The 24,128-nt window shown below is 37.0% G+C and overlaps 2 protein-coding genes across 5 annotated transcripts; one reads left to right on the top strand and one right to left on the bottom strand.

Annotated features, from left to right (window-relative positions):
- Positions 1–397: 397 nt before the first annotated feature.
- Positions 398–6,020, top strand: LOC105431763 (UDP-glucosyltransferase 2). Of its 2 annotated transcripts, none has more exons than XM_025219539.2 (6): positions 398–516; positions 690–1,118; positions 2,673–3,095; positions 3,731–3,962; positions 4,259–4,484; positions 4,713–6,020. In XM_025219539.2, exons 2-6 carry the CDS (start codon positions 726–728, stop codon positions 4,993–4,995), a joined length of 1,557 nt encoding a protein of 518 aa, XP_025075324.2. In that variant the 5' UTR covers positions 398–516; positions 690–725; the 3' UTR covers positions 4,996–6,020. The 2 variants fall into 2 exon arrangements, with proteins under 2 accessions (XP_025075324.2, XP_088931406.1); XM_089075280.1 differs by having other exon boundaries at positions 414–516; positions 721–1,118.
- scaf (inactive serine protease scarface) lies at positions 5,850–23,989 on the bottom strand. Of its 3 annotated transcripts, XM_089075271.1 has the most exons (12): positions 17,918–19,659; positions 17,428–17,643; positions 11,002–11,107; positions 10,616–10,747; positions 10,323–10,543; positions 9,467–9,806; positions 9,120–9,325; positions 8,430–8,900; positions 8,044–8,198; positions 7,389–7,669; positions 6,887–7,137; positions 5,850–6,572 (listed from the first exon to the last, which is right to left on the bottom strand). In XM_089075271.1, exons 2-12 carry the CDS (start codon positions 17,584–17,586, stop codon positions 6,441–6,443), a joined length of 2,454 nt encoding a protein of 817 aa, XP_088931397.1. In that variant the 5' UTR covers positions 17,587–17,643; positions 17,918–19,659; the 3' UTR covers positions 5,850–6,440. The 3 variants fall into 3 exon arrangements, with proteins under 3 accessions (XP_088931397.1, XP_025075323.2, XP_088931399.1); XM_025219538.2 differs by lacking the exons at positions 17,428–17,643; positions 17,918–19,659 and adding an exon at positions 23,498–23,989; XM_089075273.1 differs by lacking the exons at positions 17,428–17,643; positions 17,918–19,659 and adding an exon at positions 11,226–11,463.
- Between the last annotated feature and the right edge of the window lie 139 nt (positions 23,990–24,128).

The raw sequence follows: 24,128 nt of genomic DNA on the forward strand, positions 1-24,128 counted from the left end.
ATAAGTAAAAGGGAGAAATATTTATTAATTTTCTTGTCATTAATTGATTTGATATATTTCGCTAAAATGTCTGCTCTGACTTCGCCATTACAGATAATATTACAGATTACTAAATTCTTATCAATAAATTCATAACAAAATAGTATAAAGTGAGGATAAACATGTTATCAGAACTCTTGCCTGTCATCGCAATGACGAAATATTGCAAATAACAATTAAATAACGTTTTACCGGTAAATTATAAGGAACTAATTATTCGGAATGACATACTTTATGTCACGTTATATGTTCAAATTTTCTATCAATTCAAGTAAATTGGTAGTATTATACAGCATTTATCTTCGCATACACGCAATCAGAATTCGTCCCCACTTCGTATTATACATGGAATTTAAACGATAATACGTATTTAAAATTGTCAGTCGTGTGCAACAACGTGTAGCCGACAATATGTTATAATAGTGTTTTTATCTTATATTTATTTCTAATAAACATTCTTTTATAATCTATTATAGAGTAAATAACTTTAATTAAAATTAAAAAATTGGCAAATTAAAAGAGAAAAAATTCTTATTGATTAATAATGATTTATTAATTCATTTAAAAATCATCTTAAAATGGAAAGATGATTTGGTAGAGAAGTAATAGAATTTCAGAAGCTAGTCACGGAGTTAATTTGTTTTTCTCAGGTGCTTTAGATCGAAATTTTTATAACAATAGAAAAAATGCGACCAGTGATCTTTTCTTGGCTGTTCTGCCTGTCAATTTGCCATGGATATCGTTTGCTTGGACTTTTTCCCTTTCAAGGCAAGAGTCACTTCGTTATGTTCGAGCAGCTGATGAAGGGTTTGGCTAGAAAGGGCCATCAGGTCGACGTGGTCAGTACGTTTCCGCTGAAGAAGCCTTACCCGAATTACACCGATATCGTAACGTTGCCAATGCCTGTGCAACTGGTGAACAACATATCGTACGATGTCATGCAACAATTACTCGGCTCGAATCCGGTGTATGCTGTTGCAACATTAGGAGGAAACGATCTTTGTACGTATTTGGGATATCCGTCAATTCAAGAGCTAGCACGACCAAAAAATCCACCTTACGATGCGGTGCTTATAGAGGTATACAATAAAAAAAAATTATTCTGTCTAAATTGTCATAGTAAAAATTTATCCAGTTATTGAAAAAGAATTCTTTTTTTATATGCAGTAATATAAGGCCTGTTTTTTTTTTTTTTTTTTGCTGCACTGAACAATACTAAATTTCTTTTTTCTCACTTTTATCAAACTTCGAACATATATTTTCCTTCATTTTCAAGTTACAACAAATGTATACACATTAGTTCAGTTATAACAAAATCAGATCTACTTTCAAGAAAATTCTTTTAATTTTATTTTTTGTATATCTATATTTTAATTAGTAATTACATGGAAGAGGCATGCATACATAGCAATAAAGTGTATGTATGTTCATTCATTCATATTATCAATGCCAAAATGGAAAACGATCATTTCAACCTTCAGCTAAACGAAGGTTAATAGCTATCATGTTTTAAACAAAATGAACTTTTCTTCGTTCACAATGCAATAATATGAAAATAGTACGTGAGACGATGATGTATCACAACATGTACAAATTGCTCTTGATCGTTTTTAATAGCTATTTAATTATTTTTACCTTGAATATCTTTGCCGAGATATCTTTTATGTCTTCTTATCTTATATATTATTAAATATTGTCACATTTTAATTATAATTTAATACAATTTGAATGAGAATGAAAGATTTAATTAATTTTAAAATCGCTGGAGATCAAAGTGTCAAATTAAATATTAAATTAATATAAAAAGCTTGTCAAATTTTTATGTTAAGTTCTATTGCAAGAAAACAAAGACATTTCTTAAAAGAACAATATCTTTATTAGAACAATATCTTTCTTTGAATATAACAAAATATTTCGAAAGTAACCGTTAATTAATATTTAATTTGAAATCATATATGTCTGAAAATTGAATAGCTTTAAAAACTTTGACGCTTATTGTTTATTAATACATAATCGAAATTAAAATGCTTTTTATAAAATTTTGTGACATGGAAATTAACTAGCATTTGCTTGCAGATGTGTTTTATTTAAAATAAATAGTCGATTACTATTGTAAAACATGCTGAATAAAAGAATAGATTATCGATAAGATTTTATATTAATCTTATCGCAAGCTATTACATTTAATCAATAAATTTTATACAAAAACGTATAAATTTGCTGAAAAGTCGCTTGCTTTAACGTTCGGGAAAATAATTTTATCATAATAACGCTGCACCTGCATCTGCAGCGTTACAGAAACACAATTATTTATTATGCATTTAACATAATCTTATGAATAACATAAATAACTTCTTTATTTATTAACTTTCTATAGGCTATAAAATATATTTTGCGTTTTTATCAACTCTAACAGATTACTTAATTTCCTGTGGGTTTTCTTAATCCTTGCTCACAATATGTAATATTATTTATTATTATTATTCTTTTACTTCACTTTGTGAAAAATGTGAAAAGCTTCTCTCGTTCTCTCTTACCGGTCAAATAATCGTCACAATTCACGTAATATTTCAAGTTTTGCACATTGAAATCTTCAATGGGTACTATACTCGTACGTTCTTTCTTTCCGTTAGGTCTTTGGTGCGCACTGTTTCGGCATCATCGCCCACTTATTGAAAGTTCCCTTGATCGGGGTCAGCACCACGACGCTGTACCCATGGCTACCTCCGCTGATCGCTCAGCCCGAAAGTCTGGCTTTCGTGCCGAGCAACACTTTGAGCTTCACCGGTACTATGAACTTTTGGCAACGTATGTACAACATCCTGCGTACTCTCTACGACAAGTGGTACTTCAATTACCTGACGAAACGGGCGCAAGACAGGTTGATACGGGACCACTTCGGGCCGGACATGCCGGGAGTGCGGGAACTGGAACAGAAAATGTCGTTGATCCTCATCAACTCTCACATCACACTAAATGGGATACAGCCGAAGACACCTGCCGCGGTGGACGTGGCGGGAATTCACATCCAGGACGAGGGCTTAACGTTACCGCCTGTAAGTCGACTGTCACAGTTCGTCCTCCGTGACCTCCGTTTTCACTGTCGTAATGTAACACATATCGGCAAATCGTGAACTTGCGTACGCTCGTGATTTAAACAACGTTGATAACATCATGTATAAAATAAAAAATTTTTTATCATGCACAAAAAAATTAATATGTGTCCGTGAAAGGAAATCCGGCATAGGAAATCTTCCATTCCACGAGATCAAGTTATTTATGTTTCTTACGCACATTTGAAGTTTAAAGGAGACCAAAATAAAATGTAAAACGTGTCACATAATTATTTTGATGAGTCGATAAAATTATTTTCACATTTGTATTTTAGTTTATCTGATTAATTCAAATTTTTTTTAATGTTAAAAGCAAAACAATTTTTTCTCTGTTTCTCTGTGTTTTAAATCATCAAGAGACAATGTAAAGACAATGTAAAGAGATAACATGATATACGTTAACTGTTTAATTATTATCTACACTATCTATGCGAAAAGATAGCGTAAATAACATTTAACTACTGTTAGTGTATACGAATGTTACGAATACGAATGTTGTACGTATGAATAAGTTTCGAATATATACATAATTTATTCCACTTTTTTTTCTTCGCGCTGATATCTACTCTCTCCTACAGGAATTAGAGAAGTGGTTAAATGATTGCAAAGACGGTTTCATCTATTTCACTTTTGGCTCGATGATAATGATCGAGACATTTCCACGTGAGTTCCTGAAAGTGCTTTACGCCTCATTAGGCAAAATAGCACCCGTACGCGTTCTAATGAAGATACCAAATCCCGAGAAGTTGCCACCTGGTTTGCCCCAAAACATTTACACGTCCCCATGGATGCCACAGATTAAAATATTGAGTACGTATTATCTCTCTATCTATTTTAACCTAGTCTTTTTAATAAAAATATGATATTAAAAGAAATTCAAAGCATTTAAACTCTGCGATTTTTAAAAGATATAAATATTATCCTATTTTATATTGCTTTGATATTTTACTTCTATACGCACACACACACACACACACACACACACACACACACACACACACACACACACACACACACACACACACACACACACATTTTTCTATACATTTTAAATATGCAAATATGCAATTTTTTCTGAAATAATTTTACGGATATTGAAACCGCAGAACACCCTAAGATAAGGGCTTTCATCACTCATGGTGGGCTCATGGGCACGCAGGAAGCGATAGCATGCGGTGTTCCCATGATCGGCATACCGCTTTTCGCCGATCAATTTGCGAATGTCGACGCTTACGTCGCCCGAAACATCGCTATACGCCTGGACGTGAAAACAATTAACGAAAAAGACATGGACGCAGCTTTAAACGCGATTTTATGGAACTCTCTGTATCGGTAACAGACTTTATTAACCATTTCACAAAATTATTAGCACAAATTATCACCATAATAAGACAAGAAAATATATTTACATAACTAGCGATAACGCGCATAGTTTACTATTCATATCTACCTATTTCTGCATCACATATATGTTTAAACATTATCCTCCGATTTGCATGACTTTTATCGTTGTTTTTAACAACAACCAAATGTATTTTTATGATTCATTTATTTTAATAGGGAAACCGCGCGGAATTTGTCCCAGCAATTTTTCGATCGGCCACTGAACGCCCTTGACACCGCTAATTACTGGATCGAGTATATCATTAAGTACGGCGAGGATTCCTTGCGATCGCCCGCGATGGATCTGACCTGGTGGCAACTATCTCTCGTTGATGTGATTGCGTTTCTCATATTTTGCACGATGCTCGTTATCGCCATTTTAGTGTTCATTGTGCGTTTCATATTGGAGATGATAAATGGAAGTCATCATGGTTCATTACATTCGAAAAAGACAAATTAATTTAATATTAGCATATTGAATGCCAGATCTGATTCATTTATTTCTCTCGCTATGTATATTTAATTAAACTTACACAATTAAAGATAAAAATGTTTATACTCCGATGGAAATATTTCCTTCTGACATTCTCTCTTAATTAACCCCGGTTCATTATCACTATAACATTTTTTTATTATTTTTTAACAATATATATTAACTTTCCTTATATTTTACAGTATTACATTAAATTTCATAAGAAAATTATGATTTATTTTGAAATATATTCAGTAACTTTTTAATAACTTTTAATTTATTTTTCAATTTCATAGTGTATTATCATGCTTATAAAATTTAATATAATACTATAAAATATAAGAAAAGTTGAAGAATATAATTGAAATTTTTTAAAATATTATGTATACTATAAAATTGTTTTAATTTATTAAAAATGGAATATATTGATATAATAATAACAAAATGGAGCTAATTGAAGGAGAATTTCAAATAGCAAATAATCAAGCAAATAATCAAGCAAATAATTTCCATCAGAATATATTCATATGTGTACTCTTTATTTTTGAATACTAATATTAATTATAGTTACATAGTTAGAAACGTTGTTATTCACGAATTTCATCATATATTTTTATTTTCATATTGAATCTAATAAATCCAATCACCAGTGATCGGTGCGACACGTGACGTGTTAATCAGAGATAAACTTACTTACATTTTGCTTTACTATTTTACATCATCACGTTGAAATCTATTTAAAAAAGTTTTGTTAGATATATTTAAAGAATTTTTATTTCTTAATAAAAACATCGTTAAGGAATAAAGGGGGTTTATAATTTTATCAAAGTGAATCCCTTCAGTATTCTCTAACAAATATTTATTAAACGTAATATATCATTTTTTTCCCCGGTAGCTTAATCTTACTCGCAGAAGCATACATCGTTTATACGACATTGCCGTTATGTACAGACACATTTATATTATTTTTGTATTACATCAGGCAAATAATAAATATATTTGCGTCTACAAAATCTAGGAGTATATCCTTTTGTATATCTTTTTTATTGTCACATATAGTTGCTCTGAGTACCCTTACTTTGGTGCTGAATTAATCCCGAGTTCGTTTAAATTCTAATAGATTTTGATCGTTGTATCGTTGTTTTGCTATATTATACAAAATGTAATAATACTCGGAAAGCGGAGCGTTGTAAAGTAGTTTATGTTTAGTATCGGCAACGATTATCTCTAACGCGCAATCGTCTCCCGACGATTGCTGACTTGCGACTTAGCATGAAATCGATTAAACGCCACTAATTATTCTCTGCAGCATTACGCTAAATCGAGTATTATGCGAGCGCGTCTGTCGCGCTTCCTCGCCCTACCATTCATGAGTATTAAAAAGAAAATATGCTACACAACAGTATACCGTTGTAATTGTATACCGTTTACCTTTACACTGGTGGCAAATACTCGTTACCCGCTGGTACGTTACTTTTTCGATAATCGTAACCGTCATCTATCTTAGTTTCGGGATACATGGTTTGTTTCACCCAGGTGATGTCAATGGGAGTGAATGTCGCCACCTAAAACAAGCACCAAATAATAATTCATAAAATGCCATGTAAAATTAATGTTGATTAATTTCAGCAAATAATCAATACTTTCAGCAAAGATCAACAACAAACAAGATCAACTGAAATGCATCACAAAATATATTAAATATTATATAAGAATGGATGATTTAATTTATAAAATAATAAGAAAAAGGTAAAATATAAATTAATAATAATAAAATTATAATTAGAAAATCTAGTTACGACGAAAATCTTTTTTTATATATAAATTATCAAAAAAATTATCGGCCGCACGAAAAATTGTCGGTGTTTCGCACACGCACTTGATTCGTGGGGAGACATCCGGTGTCTTGGCTGTAAATGCCAGCAATATGATAAGCCCCATTGCCGTCGTAACAAGCCAACGGAGCACCGATATCAGCTTGACACATGTTATTTTGTTCGTGCGCCTTGCCGCAGATTATATTATGCGCGATGTTGATAGGAGTCTCGGCACCCAAGACGCGATTGTGACAGACGTCATGCGGCAAAAGGTCTACGTCGACCATGTGCATGATAGCACCAGCGTAATGAGCTAAAATCAACAAATTTGTATTTTAAATTCATTCGATCTTATCTGTGCTATGTATAAACAGAGTTGTGTTAGATTTTTAATTAAAGTGATATAGAATTTAGTAAAATACATAATAGATCCAAATCCTGGGATAAATTATTTGAATATATTGAGACTTTAAAACTATTAATAATAATACTCATTCGGATAATTCAGAACCTATTAAGCTTCAATAGATTACGCTTTTTTCAATAGAAATTTCAATACGCTACCTTGCAATATCGATTTGCCCCATCCGGTCACAATGCATTGCGAAGTTTCTTGCACCTGATAGTCGTCGGGAAGACACAGAGTGTTGATATGTAAATTAAACGTCGCGGGATGTTCCAGGACCAGCATAGCGCTATCGTTGCCGGGTAATCCTTGCGCATATCCAGGATGAAATTTAATCGTTCGTACATTGATGATTTCGAATGGTAGCGGTTCCTCGTGCTGAAGTTCATAGCCCAACTTCCATTCCCCGAGTTTCACAGACAATTCGCTTGATGGGAATCTAAAGAAATTCAAACGTCTTTTAGTTACTGATCGAAATTAGCATCAATTAACGGCCAAAAGAAATTCTTTTTTGAAGAATATAAAATATTTCTCCATTTCTGCAATAGCATTCTATTTGTAATTTTATATGTAATTCACAAATCTATAATTTATAAAAGATAAAAAAACATATGACGGCGCTGAATTAGTGCCTTCTGTAAAGAGATTAAAATTGTAAATAAAATTACTTAAAATTATTTTACAAATTACTTTCAAATTATTAGATCGTCTAAGAAATATACATGCATATATGTATTTATTACTTTTTTCTTTCAGAATTGTAATGAAACATTATATTAATACTAAATTGTTTGAAATGAAATGAAATTTTACCTGTCTATGCAACTAGCAGCTGTCAGAACAACGTCTGGCGATATCAGCGCCCCAGAACACAAAATTTTACGTTCTTCCGACCACAAGACCATCGCTTGCCATGGAATTTCTCCAAAAGCCGCATCGGTATCTCTGAAGCCGGTCGGACGTTGTCCCTTTATAAATTACAGGAAATACAAATAATAATCTTCAATTGCACGTATCATTATAAATAAGATGTTCCTTGCAACACTGATATTTTCGTAACATTAATATTCTTATACAGCTTACATAACTCATTACTCTTATTATTACTTTAAGTTACTCAAAAAGTTAGTTTATCAATTTCTAATTGTAAAATAACTTTCACAATCAACCAAGCGATTCATGATTCTATCTATACTTACATAATTTCTCACTCCGCATGGATTGTGGGGCAATTGCAATTCAGGGGCGATGGGGACAGAATCCCGTTCGCTCGTAGAATCATATGGATTCTTGATGAATGGTGCGGGGGTGCTGATTGGGGGTACTATCGGGACCGGGGGGGTTGAGATCGGTAGCACGCTTTGCGGGATTATGTCGGAATCGTCCGGTACCAGAGGCACGACGTTCGTGGGTTGCAGATTTTCGTGGACCGGCGGTGGTGCAACGGGCGTCTTGATCGGCGGCTTGGGGACGGTTTTGATGGGCGGTTGCGTAATGGCCGGCTTCCTCGTCGATGGTCGCACTTTCGCGATATTCAGGAACGTCGGGAAACCCTGCTCGTCGAACCCGCCGGAATAGTTGGCCGGTAGATTGCCCGTCGGCCACGGATCCACGTAGTTCGGGTCGCGACAACACTTGCCGATTACTCCGGTCTCCGCAATTCTGCAGCTCTGCAGAACAAATCAGCTCTAGCTGATCTAACTGTTTTCCCTTTCTCAATAGCGAAATTTGATCCTTATTTAATTCATGATTCATCATTAATAGTTCACATTATTGCATTATTATAAAATACATACAATTGTAATTTCGAAGGAGCGCTTTTAATCACGCGCTTTCGCTCTGTAAATGAAGGATTTTCTGTGTTAAAAGTGTTTCTTCCGAACACTTACGCTCAAGGGAACGCGTCGTAAAAGCTGTTTGCTCGTAAGCGTGACTGGTTGCTGGCTAATCATTCCTTCTAATGTACAGTACTGCTCTTCTACGCAGAGGAGGGCGGCCGCGCATCCCATTTGAACCGAAAATTGAAAGACAGGATTGGAATTTGTAGGAGCTGTTTTTCTTGGAGAGAAGACCGGCTCGCTGTCACTGGTACCACCTATCCGTAATGTCAATCCGTATTAATACAACCGTATTTCCCAATTTATTTATTCAACATTTTTCACAATTCCAATAAAATCTTATTATTATTATGAAAAAAAATAATCATATCGTTAAAACTCGTCTTGTCAACGCGTACCTGTTTGATACTGCTCCTGTTGATTCGTGTCGGATGGTATCTGATTATAATCGATTGGCACTTCCTCGATTGGCCTAACATTGTGAGGTTGATTAACAGGCTTGATCACGTAATTGCCCGACGGGGATTGCAATTCGGTGTTGGGACCCAACGGAGGCAATACGGTCACATCTGCCTGGTTATTTTCTCCGTACGGAACGTATTTCTCATCGTTTTGCAGAGTAGGTTCCGGATACTGATTATCTTTCAGCACCGTATTAATCTGATCGTTATACGGTAAATTGTCTAAATCGTATCGCACAGTACAGCATACTTCATGACTGAGCTTGCACTCCTGTACCTATGCGCAAACAAACAAAAATTATTAAGAATGTATCATATATTTATCATCATATATATATCATATATATATTTTTAGAATTTCTTTATTTACTTTAATGAAAAACTTACAGATTATTTATGTCACATCTAAAAATAATACAAAAAAGTTTAGCGTTAATTTAGAGTGTGGATCAAAAATTATTTAAATAAATAAAAGTGTGCTCTAATTAAACTGAGATTTTGATCATCATTTCTTAATTACTTTCGAATTAATATTAAATATATATTTAAATTATTAATATTAATATTTAAATAATTTTTGATTCAAATTCCAAATCGCTGTAAAATTTACTTTTAAATGCGCTCTAGACTAATAATCTTTTTATAATTTTTAATTGTAAATAAAAATACGATATAATATATCCTTAAGTCTGGATTGCGAATTAAGCGTGCAATCAGCATCGAAATAATTATAACATACGATTGAGAGAGAAAATCAAAAGTGACAAGGGATAACGAAAAGAGACTGTCACACCTGTCCTGGCCGGATAAACCCTTGTTTCAAGGGATGCACATATCCGTCGATGCACAGACTTTTAGCCACGCAGACTTTATTTTCACCGCTGCAGCTGATGGTGAAATCTTCCACGGCACTAGGATAAGATTGCAGCGTTTGATCAGGTTGATACACATAGTCGGGATTTTGTTGCTTCTGCGATTGCAACGGAGCTTGCGCTTCGTATGCTTCGAATGTATCTACAACAATCGTGACGATTTAAGAATAAGTTGTCTTTCTTATTAAATAAACATAGCGGAGCGAAATCTTACTCTGCTGCGTTCGTTGATCCCAGTTAAATTGTACTCGACCAATTTGCTCCGGGATGATGTTATCTTTGTAAGTAGGATAAATGTTGTTTTGAGCCTGGGAAACACCGTCACCGTACCAGACAAGTTTGTCTCCTGAAATATGATTCAATCGTTAAAAACAATCGTTCTTATTTTTGAAGAAATTAATTCGTATCTGTTTGTAATGATTTTTAAATATTTTAGCAAATAAAGACTTAGCAGATACAAAATAAAACTATTTCTCAAACTTATATATTTGTTACAAAAAAATTTGTGATTAAAGGTCGTGAAGGAATATAAAATCTATTTTTTTCACCAGGTTAAAGGGAGATGAAATAGATGTAAAAATTCTTTATTTGTATACTCACGTGTCGGCAATTGAGATTGCAATTCTCCGTAGGGGAGTCCACGTGCGTGCGTAGCTAACGCTACTATAACTAGTAGCATTTCTAGCGGTGGCCTCATCGTGGAAATCTGAAAGTGCAAATCAAGATTAAACAATTATCTCCAATTTTTTATAATATGATCCAGAGATTTCTAGAGGAGAACACGACAAACGAACGAATAAAGAGAAGAGAGAGACTCCACTAACACTCAATTTCTGACGTCTGGCGTGGCGTCTATGAAGAGGAAAAGAAGCGAAGAGAAGAAAAAGAAAGATCTTTATCTCTCGTGTCGGTTATTCTCGCGACAGGTTCTTCTCAAATATCGCGATACAAACGCGGTGTAAAAGTTGTGCAAACTTTTGCAATAAGCGCGCTTGCGCTTTTTTTTTTCCTCTCTCGACGCGCCGGCGGCGCCAGTGAATTATTTTAAGACCGAGAAGAATGATCGCGCACGCAGGTATTATATTATAATTTTATTGCACTCCCGCCCGTTTTAGTTGAACTTAATGGAACGGAGTGAATCGTTAGAACGGCATCAGGATGTTCTGAGCTTCTAATGGGAAATCGCGGCGGAGGATTGCGGTTATAGAAACTGCATGCTGCAGACGTGGGAACAAGGCTTGTCGTAGGAGTAATTCATTCATGGCGCATTCTTCTTTATTTCATCCTCGGCGACACGGTGAGATATAAATTTACAAACAGAACGATAAAGTTGTTGTCTGATATTGCGCATCGTTTTACGTTTTTTTTTTTCCCCTTTATTTTTACGCGCGGTACATTCGATAATCAATACCAGCGAAAGAAGATCTCGGGCCGGAGCTCTTGCGCGAAAAGTAATTTAAGTCATCTAAATGTCACGGCTTTCTCTCCTTAATATTTTAGCTTTTTAATGAGAACTTCGTCTTTCCGTTGAAAGTTAACGACCAATCTGTAAGCTCTGCGTTTTGCGACAGAAATTTATAGTCCACATAATTCTAATGTAATCTAAATTTCGTCGATCCTATCTTGATATCTCGCAATGTCATGGCGCGATATACCATATAAGTAAACATCTCGAGATTATACGCGATATGATACACTCGGTCAGTCATTTGTGCCAAAGTGACGAGATACAATTTTCAATACACCCCGTATGTTATTTCCAATATTGCGTAGGCGCGTGGGATGACAGATATCAATGGCGAGGCATATGAATAGGAATACTTTCATATTCGGATCGTCTGGTATTTTCTAACGATGAAATAATCGCGTTCAAGGACGCGATTTTTTTATTGTTTGCTTATTTATATGAAAATTATGCAGTAGCCCGAACCGCGTATGAGATATCAGTTCTTATTTACATGCTCACCAGTATAGATGCTAACACATCCTTCCTATCAATGACGTCACGCTGAGATTAGGTCAGGTCAGGGTTATAAACGGTGAACAAAATGCTATTGGCGAGCGAGGTACAATCTAATCCAATTTTTTATCAAATTTTTCTTATCGATTCTATTTCATTAAACAACCAAGATCTCAAGTAGCACAGTGTAATATTATTAATTAGACAATACTAAAATAATAGTACGTTATCTTTAACTAGAAACTAATTGAAACTTGAATTCTTAATGTCAGCAAAAATGAAAAATTTTAAAGTGCCTCAAAAAAGAAGTTCAAACTGGATTATATCCAACCGTAGGCGTATTCAAAAAAGTAGGATTTGAAGCATTCAAACTTCTCCTCCTTGAAATTAAAAAAAAAAAGTTAAATTTATGATCAAAAACCTAATATTTGTCTCATTCAAAATCAGGAATGCGGAGATATTCTGAAAATTCAAAAAAGCAATTTTTATTAACGCAAAAAATGGCTGTTTGTGTTAATAGAGTTTGATCGATTGTATCTGACATAGGAATATATATCTTACTGCGATTAAATTTCGTGAGTCACTCGCAAAAACTGTGATGGAATTTAGAATTCGCCTCGAAAGACAACGCGATGAACTCATTATGGATTTCCCCCAGTCCTGTATGTTTCCGATGATCTAAAGGTTTGCTTTACAACGCGAACGGTTTGTGGGAGAATGACTCGTGCGCAAATTATACGCCGTTCGCGTCTTAAGCATTAATACCGTAAAAAATTCAATACAACACGCTCGTCAAATGTGTTAAGTTTGTGCGATGACTCTTCATATTTTTAATTTTTTTTTTTTTTTTCTTCGAGACTATCGACAGTTGCAAGTCGTAAGGAATGCCTTTTCTTGAGAAACGAAACTGGAGAAGAATCATTTGGGTGAAATCAAATTCCTTTGGCCATCGATATCAGTAATTAATTAAAAAATGTCTGTATCGCTTTCTACTTCTTTTCACTTTCTACTAGACAAATGAGTTTTTCAACTTCCACTATAGGATAAGCCGTAATAAGCGTGATAAACGTGAAATAAAAAGGAATTTATTTTTAAACATAATATGTATCGGTAAATCAAGCGTCTCGGTATTAATTATGCTAATAATACGATTAAAATACGATAAAAACAATTCTATTATGTAGGAGGAATTCCCATTAAAGTTTCCTCTACCGCAATAGATATATAAATAAAGTTTCACAAGAATCTAAGGAAACTAACACACAGTACAGAAACATATCATATAAATTTTATATTTTTATTTTCTTGTTTATCTCGTAACCGCTCGAGACTTATCAAATCTTACTATTTGTGACTATTTTTTCCCGTTTTTGTTTTCGTTCGAGTAATCCGGGCCCTCGTAATTTCTTTCTTCCAAGCTTTCACGTCTCGCAGAAGGAATCTTTGCTTTCCACTTTCGAGCCTAAGGTACTGGCTGTTAAGGCGGCGATAAAAATAATAACACCAATCGCGAAGGATTAACGGCGCCTCGTCCTGATCGGGTGAAAGTGCGAGGTACATATAGGCGAAACGCCGAAAATTCACGGCGCGTTCGATTTTCATGATAAGCGCCATGGTGGACCGAACGCAGGGCCGAACGCGGCTCCCGACCGTCAAATATTATTTTGCAAATGTATCCTTGGCCGCTTGGCACTTTCACATATACATTAGCGCTACTACTTTCTCTTTCATTGAATTTACGCAGATTACTCGAGTATCGCACAAATCAGAGTTGTCGAATTTCGCGCATAATCCGGCGACCATCCTAATGACTCGAGTATGGAACCGAATTGAAATTAAGATCCGGGTACGAGCTCTCTCATACATACACATATCTCCTCGTTTCGCACAAAAAACGATTTGAAAATTCTTCTTCCTTTTTCTTCTCTTTCTCTCTCTCTCTCTCTCTCTCTCTCTCTCTCTCTCTCTCTCTCTCTTCTCTTCTTCCTTTCCTTCATCTCTCACTCTCTTTTCCTTCCTCCCTCCCTCCCTCCCTACCTCCCTCCCGCCTTCTGTTGCGACATGAAAGCGCATAAATAATCCGTTGATTTTGACGCATTTCGTCGGGCGTTTTTTTTTGTAATGTGGGTGTAATATGCATACAGCGTAAATACTTAAATATTCACGTCCTCATTAATAACAGCAATCGACGGCCGAATAGCTGCCAAGTAGAAACTTACTTTCGATTTGTCAATCAATAAGTACTTTCACCGATACCCGACATCTTCGCTATACATAATTAATACGATCACGTAATTAACAGTTGATGATATTGATTTGGTTATCGAGATGCAAACATATTTTTTTTTTTTACAAATACTCATGATATTACCTTTGAAAAAAAGTAGATTGTTTCTAGACATCAAAGAACAGATACATTCAAATAATTAACGTAAAGAAAAATAAATTTAATAAAATAATTATCGCACAAAAATAAAAATTGTAGAATTTTTTATCCTTAATTTTTCAATGCCTATTTTTAATTGTTTTGTTGTATTTAATAGTAATTAAATTTAAAATTGTAAACAAGTTCTTGTACATATTAATCTCTATATTGTCTGGTTTTTCCCATGGCATTTATAATACTTGGGAAAATAAGAGCCAGGAAGAGACTTTAACATGTTCACGCAAATGGCATAATCATTTATGTTGCTATTCGAGCCTCGCCAGGTAAGAGCCCTCTCGACGAAAAGGTAGCTTCGAAAAGACGACGATTTAAGAGCTTTCTTATGTCAAGCCTAAGCGATCTATCGAGTGAAATGTCAGTGACGATGCGCCTGATATTTCAACTGCGCCTCATCAATCAAGTTTGGACAAAGGGATACCTCTTCTTTTTCTTTTTTTTTTTTTATAGCGACTAATAAATGGGTGTCTAATGAAGCTATAGCTCTGCCTCTCATTGCGTCAGAGCGAATCCTTCGAATTACGATTGTTCAGTTTCCCCATCCGGTCGCTCGTCTATGGCACTATGTGGACGCGTGATATTTCTGGGTCGTCTGAATTCCAGGCCGTGCGTTCCACTTCCGCAGAGGAGAGGAAAAGAAACGAAAGAGGAAAGAGGAGAAATAAGGAGAAGCGATCCGAGTAGCACTCATCGATCTATATAACTTTCCAAAACACTTGTCCGATAGCGCGATAGCCGTTCGGCGATGGCGTTATCCTTCGATCTTCCGCGGATGGAATTCGGCAGCCGGCAGCGATACACGCGATCGAAAAGTACGCGTGAGAGAAAAAAACAAATAAGAAAGATACCGTTCTCTTACTTTTTTTCATTCCTCTTCTTCTTACGGATATAACTGCTCGATGTGGTTCTTTATGTTTCCATTCGGGCAATATTCGTAATGGCAATCGTAACCGTGCCGGCAGTCGCGTAATTCCGCTTATTTAAGAGACTGTAAAATCGACATTTTTTTTCATCAAGATCAGCAAGAAAATCAAGGCGAAGGTACACTACCAGTTTTAATATTCGATTTTTCTCGATTACGGGTTTACGGAAGAAGAGAAGGCAGGGGAGAGAGGTTCTCACCTATATCCATTATTCTAATTGTATTCATAATTACGCGTATTCATAATAAAATTATAATTTCGTAATTACCCCTTCTCCGCGATTAATCGGCTTGGATAAAAAAGTTTTCTTTTTACGACTATCGTTGCGTAATGTATTTTGAACGTTAAATGGCGACGAGAAATGCCTCGTTGAAATCTACGATTCGTACCACCTATGAGATCGAACGCGGGGATAACGTCCCTCCGCGCGTCTGAAGGTGACGTCGCGGGACCTGCGGGAGAGAAATTAAAAGTCGGGCAGGCGTCACTTCCCGGAAACCCGGACGTTCGCCTCTCACGACGGAGAATTTGACCTCCTATTACTCTCGCCCGATATGCATTTTACTTTTGGGAAAGTTCCTGTCGACGGCCAGCCGGCCGCTCGAGCGCGCGTGGGACCCGCGAGTATTTTTGGTACTCACTGGAAAGGAGCAAGGTCGCTAAATAACAAGGAGTCCGTCTGACGTCATCCACGCGTGAATTATGAAATCCGTTTTGCTTTCATGTCATGATGATTATCAGGATATTGTTTCGAGATATTGTTTCCGCGCGTTGTTGACCGACCGAATGAAAGACCGTTCCTCTTCCTAGGCGTGTACATGAAGAAGGTCGCAACAAATAAGAGTGACTCTGTTTCAACACCGAGATCTCAATATTCGTGAAATTATTCATTAGGCGAGAATTACAGAGATACGGGACAAAGGGCGAATAAAAAAGTTGGACATGATTTTTGAATTGTTTTCTAACAATTCCTCCGCACGTTAATATTTTATTTATTATATATTTATTTATTTGAAATTTATTTTCATTTATATGAAATTGGAATATTGGAAAGATGATTTTAGACTTCTTGATTTTACAGTTGACGACTTCATCAAGAAGAGTAAGAATGTGAATATTAATATTTCATTGATTACAGAATTCGATTCTGAAATTATGCAATGATCTAGACTTCAGAAATAAAATCTTGGGTTTATATTTTCAAGAATGGAAATATTTTAACGTCATGTATGTCCCATAATGTAATCTGAGAAACGAAGCGAGGATGGCCGTGCCTTAATCGACCCATCATCGGACCCATCTAGCATTTCACTCGGATAAAAGCCGATCGATCTCATAATTAAGTTAACTTTCGCCCGGTTATTTGCATTCCACGATTCCTGTCCGGGCCCGATCCACCCGCGAAAACGTAAAACGAGAAAGCAATCACGGACGGCCGTCTTTCCGGTTTGGCTCAATTATATCTCCGCGTGGCATCGGTGCGATCCATAGGAATATACCAGGTCTTACGAAATATCAAACGCGAATCCGTGACACTGTCCGATGATGTCTCGGCGCCGAGGCTTGCCAGGATTACATAAACCGCAAGTCGAAGAGTTCAAAGGTCCGGATTCTTCGGCGCGACGTCGCGTTTGCTTTCGCGTGACTTTCGGGACACCCCATAAGCCCGAAAGCCTGCCACATCGCTTAATTCCACTTACTGATTCTCGATGCTGACTGATGTAGCAGCGATGAGGCTGCTTCATGCTGCAATAATGATCTCTGACTGCTCGCCGTCGACCGATCGAGTTTCTAACTTCAACTGTCAATTTCGACATATCAAAGATGTGGGTATCGTTTAGTGAGAACAGACAACGCATCTTCTCTTGGTCTTCGATTGAACAAAAAGGCGAGGCAAGATGGTAAATCTTCGCGCTCTAAAATCACGTTTGATATTAATGATTTTTTTATTCTATTAATGTTTTATTTTTTTTCTATAAGAGAAATTCCTATAATCTATAATCTATAAGAGAATTTGCACTTTTCTACAGAAAAGAATCCTTTTTTTCTGAATCTATAATTTTTGACAATGAGTAATTCCGTGTGAGAGTGAAGGCCACCACTAATTTTAAACGATCACTATAATCTTGTTAAGGGTGGCGAATCTGTGAGTAGAATAAATTGAAGAAACTGCTCCAGTCTCATTTTTACCTGACACTTTCACGCATCGCCAATGTCTCCTCGCGCGGCGAGAATGGTGACGTAACGTAATATTCCATTCTAAAGATCATAATAATAGATCGATTTAGTTACATATCTCTCTCCGGGCCTCTCCGACACAGATTTCTCACGCGCGGATAGAACGGGAAAAAAAATCTGCGTTTCCATCTGCGTTCCCTTTCCTTTCATCGGTGTCGAATAGCTTAAGAACTGTAACTGATCGGGCCTTAGACTCGTCATCGGTGATATTTAAATATGAATATATCTCCGTTGGTTTTCGCCATAACTCGTATTTCCACGCATTAACCTTCTGCCATAGTCCCGTGTCACGGATTCTATTCATGATTCCGAGACGCGTTGCGCCATTCCGAGCGGGTTGGAGATTTCAAGATTGCAAAGGTGATGCGTAGATTTCTTATAAGCAGAGCGACCCACGATATGTCGTAAAATGTCCAATGCAAATATTATATGAGAAATGTTTTCGTCTCTTGTCTCTCTCTCTCTCTCTCTCTCTCTCTCTCTCTCTCTCTCTCTTTCTCTCTCTCGCGAGAGAAATCAGTAATTACGTTTATTAACAAAATCAAGTCGCCATTGACCTCTTTCGGACTGCGGATGCCGCTTGGCACACGCGCTTTAGATTTAATATTATTTTCTTAACAATTAATACATTTCCTGCGGTTAAAGCGCACTCGTACTCTTTTCCTATGGCTTTACAAAAATTAACTCTTCGTCTGCAATCTATAGGTCTTTTTTTACACAAACTTGAAATTTCACTTTCAAATTTCTCGGAAGTAAAGAGAGGATGGATTAAATGAAGAGAGTTTAATATTTGAGTTAAAAAACTATTGGATAATATAATAGATATGTTGAAAAATAACTTTGAATTTTTCCAGATTTTTTTGAAAGTCTGGAATAGTAAAAAACTTGGATTGGATCCAGAATGCAGATGGACAGTTAGTACAGAAAAGACAAGCTTCTTGAGAAACAATGCAAATTGGATCAATAAGATCCAGTTTATAGAACCACTGAGTAACATATCTAACAAAACTAACTGGAATATTCCTTCTTTACTCTTATAATCCAATCTTTTTCTGTTTTATTAATCCGGATATACGACGCATGACTCGTACAACATCGACGAATAAGATAAATGAGACATTTTTACGACATTTTACGTCAGATACCTAAAACCTCCAGAATATATATATAAAATCATTAATATTGCTCAAAAATTATATTCGCGGCTATTAAATCGGATCTTTTCCAACATGACACGTATGATCGCACCAATCCAAAATACTTCCTCAGGCAAAAGGGGGGAAAGAGGGGAAGCGAAATTTATATAGTAGCTGACGTAAGAATGAGGGGGTCTTGAAATTGACTAATTGCAAGATGCACGTGGTAATAGCCGACTAATTACACGCATCGTGCGGAAAGGAGAAAGCAGCTCTCGGTCAAAAAGTGAGGGTTTTTTTTCACGTGGGCTCCTCCTTCGCGGAGGGACACCCGGGGAATTCTTCGTTTCCCACGAGGGATACGACTAATTACCCTCGGGCACTTCAAGGAGGAAATTACGTCGGCCTTGAAGAGCCATTGCCACTGGCGTCAAGCAACGACATGAGATATTAATTCGTGAGGAGAGATGAGCGAGGTCGGGGCCCATCATTCGGGCGTCCTCCCATCGCTTAGCCTCGACTTTTGACGATTTCCCCCTTTCAGGCACTTCCGGCAACACCCGTGCGAATTGCAAATCGCTGAAATAAATAACGGACTGAGATAAATAACAAATTCACGGAACCCCATACATGGAAGAAGAGCGTGCATCACAGCGACACGTCCGCACTAAGGAATGCGAAATTTTGCGATATATAATATAATTGATTACTTCGCATTACCATAACGTGGCACCTACGCGCGATAATGTCTTCGATCGCGAAGATGACGAAAAAGCTGCGGGTTGAATTTTTGGCAAAAAGAAGACGTCGTTACGACTAAAATAGCATGTACCATAACGAAGCGATCCGAGTCATTACGACGTGTCGTATATCTGTTATGCGTTTCCGACGAATGAGTTTATGAGGGCAAAATTAAATGAAATGCGCGCGACACACGTTGTATCATAAAATTATCATGCACTTTTTCGTCATTTCGCAAATTAGCAAATGACTTCCAGTAAAATTATCTGCTATGCAGAATACATTTCTCCGCGCGAGCATTCCAGACACGGACGGCTGTAAATTCTTCTCGTGTTCGATGAGGAAACGACTTTGATGAAACTTTTATATGCGCATAATGACCGTAAGCTTAATTTGGATTATTTGCATTCCCAATAAAAAAAAATAGGAAAGTATTATCTCCATTTTTATTTTCTTCAGCTATATTATATAAAGTGAAGATTTATGTATATATGTAGATATGAAGCAAGCATTTGAATAAAAATAAATGTTAATTAAACGAAAACAATGAGTGATGAAATGCGATATAACGGGAAAGAATTGTCATCTCTTGTTTGATATTATAAAAACTGCGAGTTAACATTGTGAAATTTTCGATGAAGAAACGCAGGCTGATCGCCTAAAAAATAGTTTCAAGACGACTTTAAATCGCGTAATTACGCGTTGCGGCGTGCGCGTGCGGTTATATTTAATTAAGTTCAGATTATGATTGCCACATAAGTTTGCAAATGTCACTTCCAGAAGGTAGCTTAACTACCTTCGCAAGGTCGTCACGATTCTTCTTATGATCTTATCCCCGAGATTACCCGAGGAGATTACCAGTATGTATTATCCTTATTTATTCCGCAAAATTCGCTCTCGGGATCTGATGTAATTCGCGCAACATTATCATTATTACCGTCGTTTAACAGGTCGAAGGTCCGGTTGTCACAACGCGACGTCATGTTTTTTTCGTCCGAGTACAGGTAAATGATTTTAAATGATTTTATGTCATGAAAGCGTATGTTCCTGTTCGTGAAATTTAAGGGAATCGAAATTTCTTTAGCGAAAGTCCAAAGGCCCAAACATTACATGCACGGTTATATGAAAAATAAAAAAATGGCTGAATTAATCAAATTTGTCAATCATGAATCTCGTGCCATATAAAATCTGATCGATCTAATTTATATCGATATCAATCATTCGCTCGCTTTCCTTCACCCAGCTGACGGTTTTGTGAAGCTGAATGGAAGCTCCGATTATTTTCTTTTTCTCTCGAGTGCACTCGACGAACGCGAACGAACCTGGGACTGAAGATATACGACGGCTGTCCTGATATTTCGGTCAGATTTCACGAAATGTTACACGTGCATTTTGCGAATTCTTGAGGAGAGAAGGCGGCTCCGAGGCGTACGTAGAGCGAGATAAATAGCACTTTCCAAAGCATATAACCCTCATGAATATTTCAGGTATATCGGGGCGATTTTTCGTTACTCGTCCACGAGAGCGACGTATATCCGCATACATATTCGGCGCTCGAAGAAAACACTTCGAGATCGGAGCGAGATTACCTAATCCCACTTGTATCCGAACGAACGACCTACGGATGTGTGGTAACGAAGAAATTACGGCAAAGATGATGACACCGGTGCAAAAAAAGCTGGATGATTCAAGTCTTTGGACTTGGGTCGATTCAAGGTTCTAAAGGAGGATCTTCTCGACCCGCATTTACTTTGTTGCTTAATTAATACTATATTGGCCTTTTCAAAATATCTTTATAAATTATGGAAAAATTCTACCATGGGTTTTGGCGTCCGAGATTAGCATTTTGAAACAATTTTGACGGGCGGAAGCACGCGGAGGGCGATCGGACCTTTAAAATGGATTTCGTGCCAGACTCTTTCTTAGATCTCTCTCTTAAATCTGGCGCGCGTTTTTTTTTTGTATTCACGTTTAAATCATTCATAAATTATTCGCGCTGCAAAAAAAAAAAAATGAGTGAACAAGGGACGAAATAGACGAATCCGTCTATTGCCCAGTAAATAACGACCTGTAGTAGGTGAATCGCGATGCAATATTTGAAAAATGCAAAATTTGTCACTGATGTATCTAGTCGAATTGTCGGGTCGCCGTCTAATCGTCTTCGATTAGAAAGAAGTGTTTTTCAGCGTTTTTTCATAAAATTGTTCGTTTTTACTGAAATCCATTTCTATCAAAATTAGAGTAGAAACTCTCGATTCTTCCTTAGTACTTTTCGAGTTTCGCAAGTACGCGGAAGGAACGGGACTCGTTTTCCTGGGATATTTTTAGATACGCCGACTCACATACGCGTGCCCTCACGGCGGCCATTAATTTTTATTGATGAAACACATTAATCTCGGTGCGCTCTTCCTTCTCCGCGAGTCGAGAGAACGCGATTATTGCACGCGGTTGTTACGGTCGAGAAAATATTATTGATTAATCGGAGAGTCGCTGGCGACGTGGGCCGTATTTAATTGTAATTTATCTTGAAGGGACTCTCGTCTTCCGTCTTTCGAAAACGCGAGCGCTCGTGCGCTCGGAGAAAGGAAGTGCGGACACTTAACGTTAAATCTCTAAGTCCTACATTCCGACATTAATTCGGGAGCAGATACCGATACCTATGGCGAGTAAACGAGTTCTCGTCGCCAGCGATCGTAATCTTACATTGCACCGGATAAAAAAATTCAACGCAGGTGTTTCTGTTTTAATGCATTTTTTTTTTTTTTAGAAAATAAAATTGATATTTGTAAAGAGTACTTCTATAAATTTGAGATTGTTTGCTATGCGCATTATAATCAGCAATCTTTGAAATGAAAGATCTTTGAATGAAAAGATTCAAAGGCAATTGTCCTAGTAAACTGTAAAAATTAAACATTTTGCCTCGTTGCCTCGTTTATTTATTTGATAGTTAAAAAAGAATTCATATAAAAATGTTAAATGATTATTGACAGAAAGAATGACTTTATTGAAATATCTAAAAATTTGCTCAGATAAAGGTTTGAACATAATTTTGTTGAATCATCAAAATAATTACGTGAGACATTTAGATTAGTTCTAGTAGACTAGGATATCATAAATTTTTACAGCGTTATCAGTAGTGCTTAAGTGTCTTTTATAATTATTTTGATAATTCAACAAAATCATTTTCAAATCTGTATCTGATCATATTTTTAGATATTTCAGCAAAACTTCTTTCCACGCGGTCGCGCGCTAATGCCATAAAAGTTAATGCTATTTTTTTCTATCCTTTCGTTTTTTAATAAAAATAGAAGCGTCTTTGCAAATTGGTTAAACAATCGTCGCTGAAGAAGTACTCGAAACTTTTCAGCCTGCATATAATCTTTCCTTCACTCGCGAACAATTAAAACGACAGTTGACACGCAGGTGTATAAAGAAAGCGTTTTTCGGCGTCCACAGCATCCGATGCCGAGGCTGTCGAAACGTTAGCGGTAACTTCGGGTTTTTTCGGTACTTGGGTACTCGGGTACTCGAGTACCACGATGACTGGACTGGGCTCGAGAGGAGTACAGCCGCGGGGCGGCGCGATAGGTAGGCGCGCGGATTACTCTTGGCGCGTACTCACGTCGATACAAATAAATCAAGTGCGTGTACTTACTTAATGTGTATCCTCCCGCGGAGTGTACGTGTGTAACGCGCGTGTCGCTTAAAGGAAAGTCAATATAACTGGCGCTGATTTCGTATCCCTTCTTCTCTTATACCATCCTCCGGATCTCCGGCCAGTACCCCCCTACCATTTTGGCGCCGCGGATCGCCGCTGTCCTTCGATATCCTATGCCGGTCAACATATTACATTGACTCCTCTCTCGGATGCCCATCTCGGATACCTCACCAATTTTATTCCCGGCACTCCCGTCCCGTCCCCGCGGCCGCGGCCGCGGTCGCGGGCGAGACGAGACCCGCGCGTCGACGTTACCCACGCATTCCGAATGCGTTTTCACGGGGGGCGTTCGTCCGGCGAACGGAACTCCACGTTAAAAATAAATGAAAAGGAAGAATAAAGAAAGTATCGAATGATCCGCGCGATGGTCCTCTCAACGTTTCAAGCGTCGGGCTGCAGCCGAAATAATAATGATAATAGCATTGGTGATAATTTAAAGAATTCGCATCTACGACCGAGGCCGAGGCCGAGGCGCGTGGCGCTTCTTACCTATGCGAATTCCTGGAGCATACTTCATCAAGAAACACTTTCTTCTCTCATTAATCACCGCGTAAAAATTATTTCTATG

Source organism: Pogonomyrmex barbatus, unplaced genomic scaffold (genome assembly GCF_055798465.1).
Source record: "Pogonomyrmex barbatus isolate J1 unplaced genomic scaffold, ASM5579846v1 scaffold18, whole genome shotgun sequence".
Classification (NCBI taxonomy): Eukaryota; Metazoa; Arthropoda; class Insecta; order Hymenoptera; family Formicidae; genus Pogonomyrmex; species Pogonomyrmex barbatus.

Excerpts from the sequence above, each read along its gene's own strand:
- LOC105431763 (XM_025219539.2), top strand. The coding sequence starts at position 726 with ATGCGACCAGTGATCTTTTCTTGGCTGTTCTGCCTGTCAATTTGCCAT. Across the intron at positions 1,119-2,672 it reads ACGATGCGGTGCTTATAGAG|GTCTTTGGTGCGCACTGTTT; the intron begins GTATACAATAAA and ends TCTTTCCGTTAG. Across the intron at positions 3,963-4,258 it reads GCCACAGATTAAAATATTGA|AACACCCTAAGATAAGGGCT; the intron begins GTACGTATTATC and ends TTGAAACCGCAG.
- scaf (XM_089075271.1), bottom strand. The coding sequence starts at position 17,586 with ATGCGTTGTCTGTTCTCACTAAACGATACCCACATCTTTGATATGTCG. Across the intron at positions 10,544-10,615 it reads GGATCAACGAACGCAGCAGA|ATACATTCGAAGCATACGAA; the intron begins GTAAGATTTCGC and ends CGATTGTTGTAG. Across the intron at positions 8,901-9,119 it reads TACGACGCGTTCCCTTGAGC|AGCTGCAGAATTGCGGAGAC; the intron begins GTAAGTGTTCGG and ends TTTGTTCTGCAG.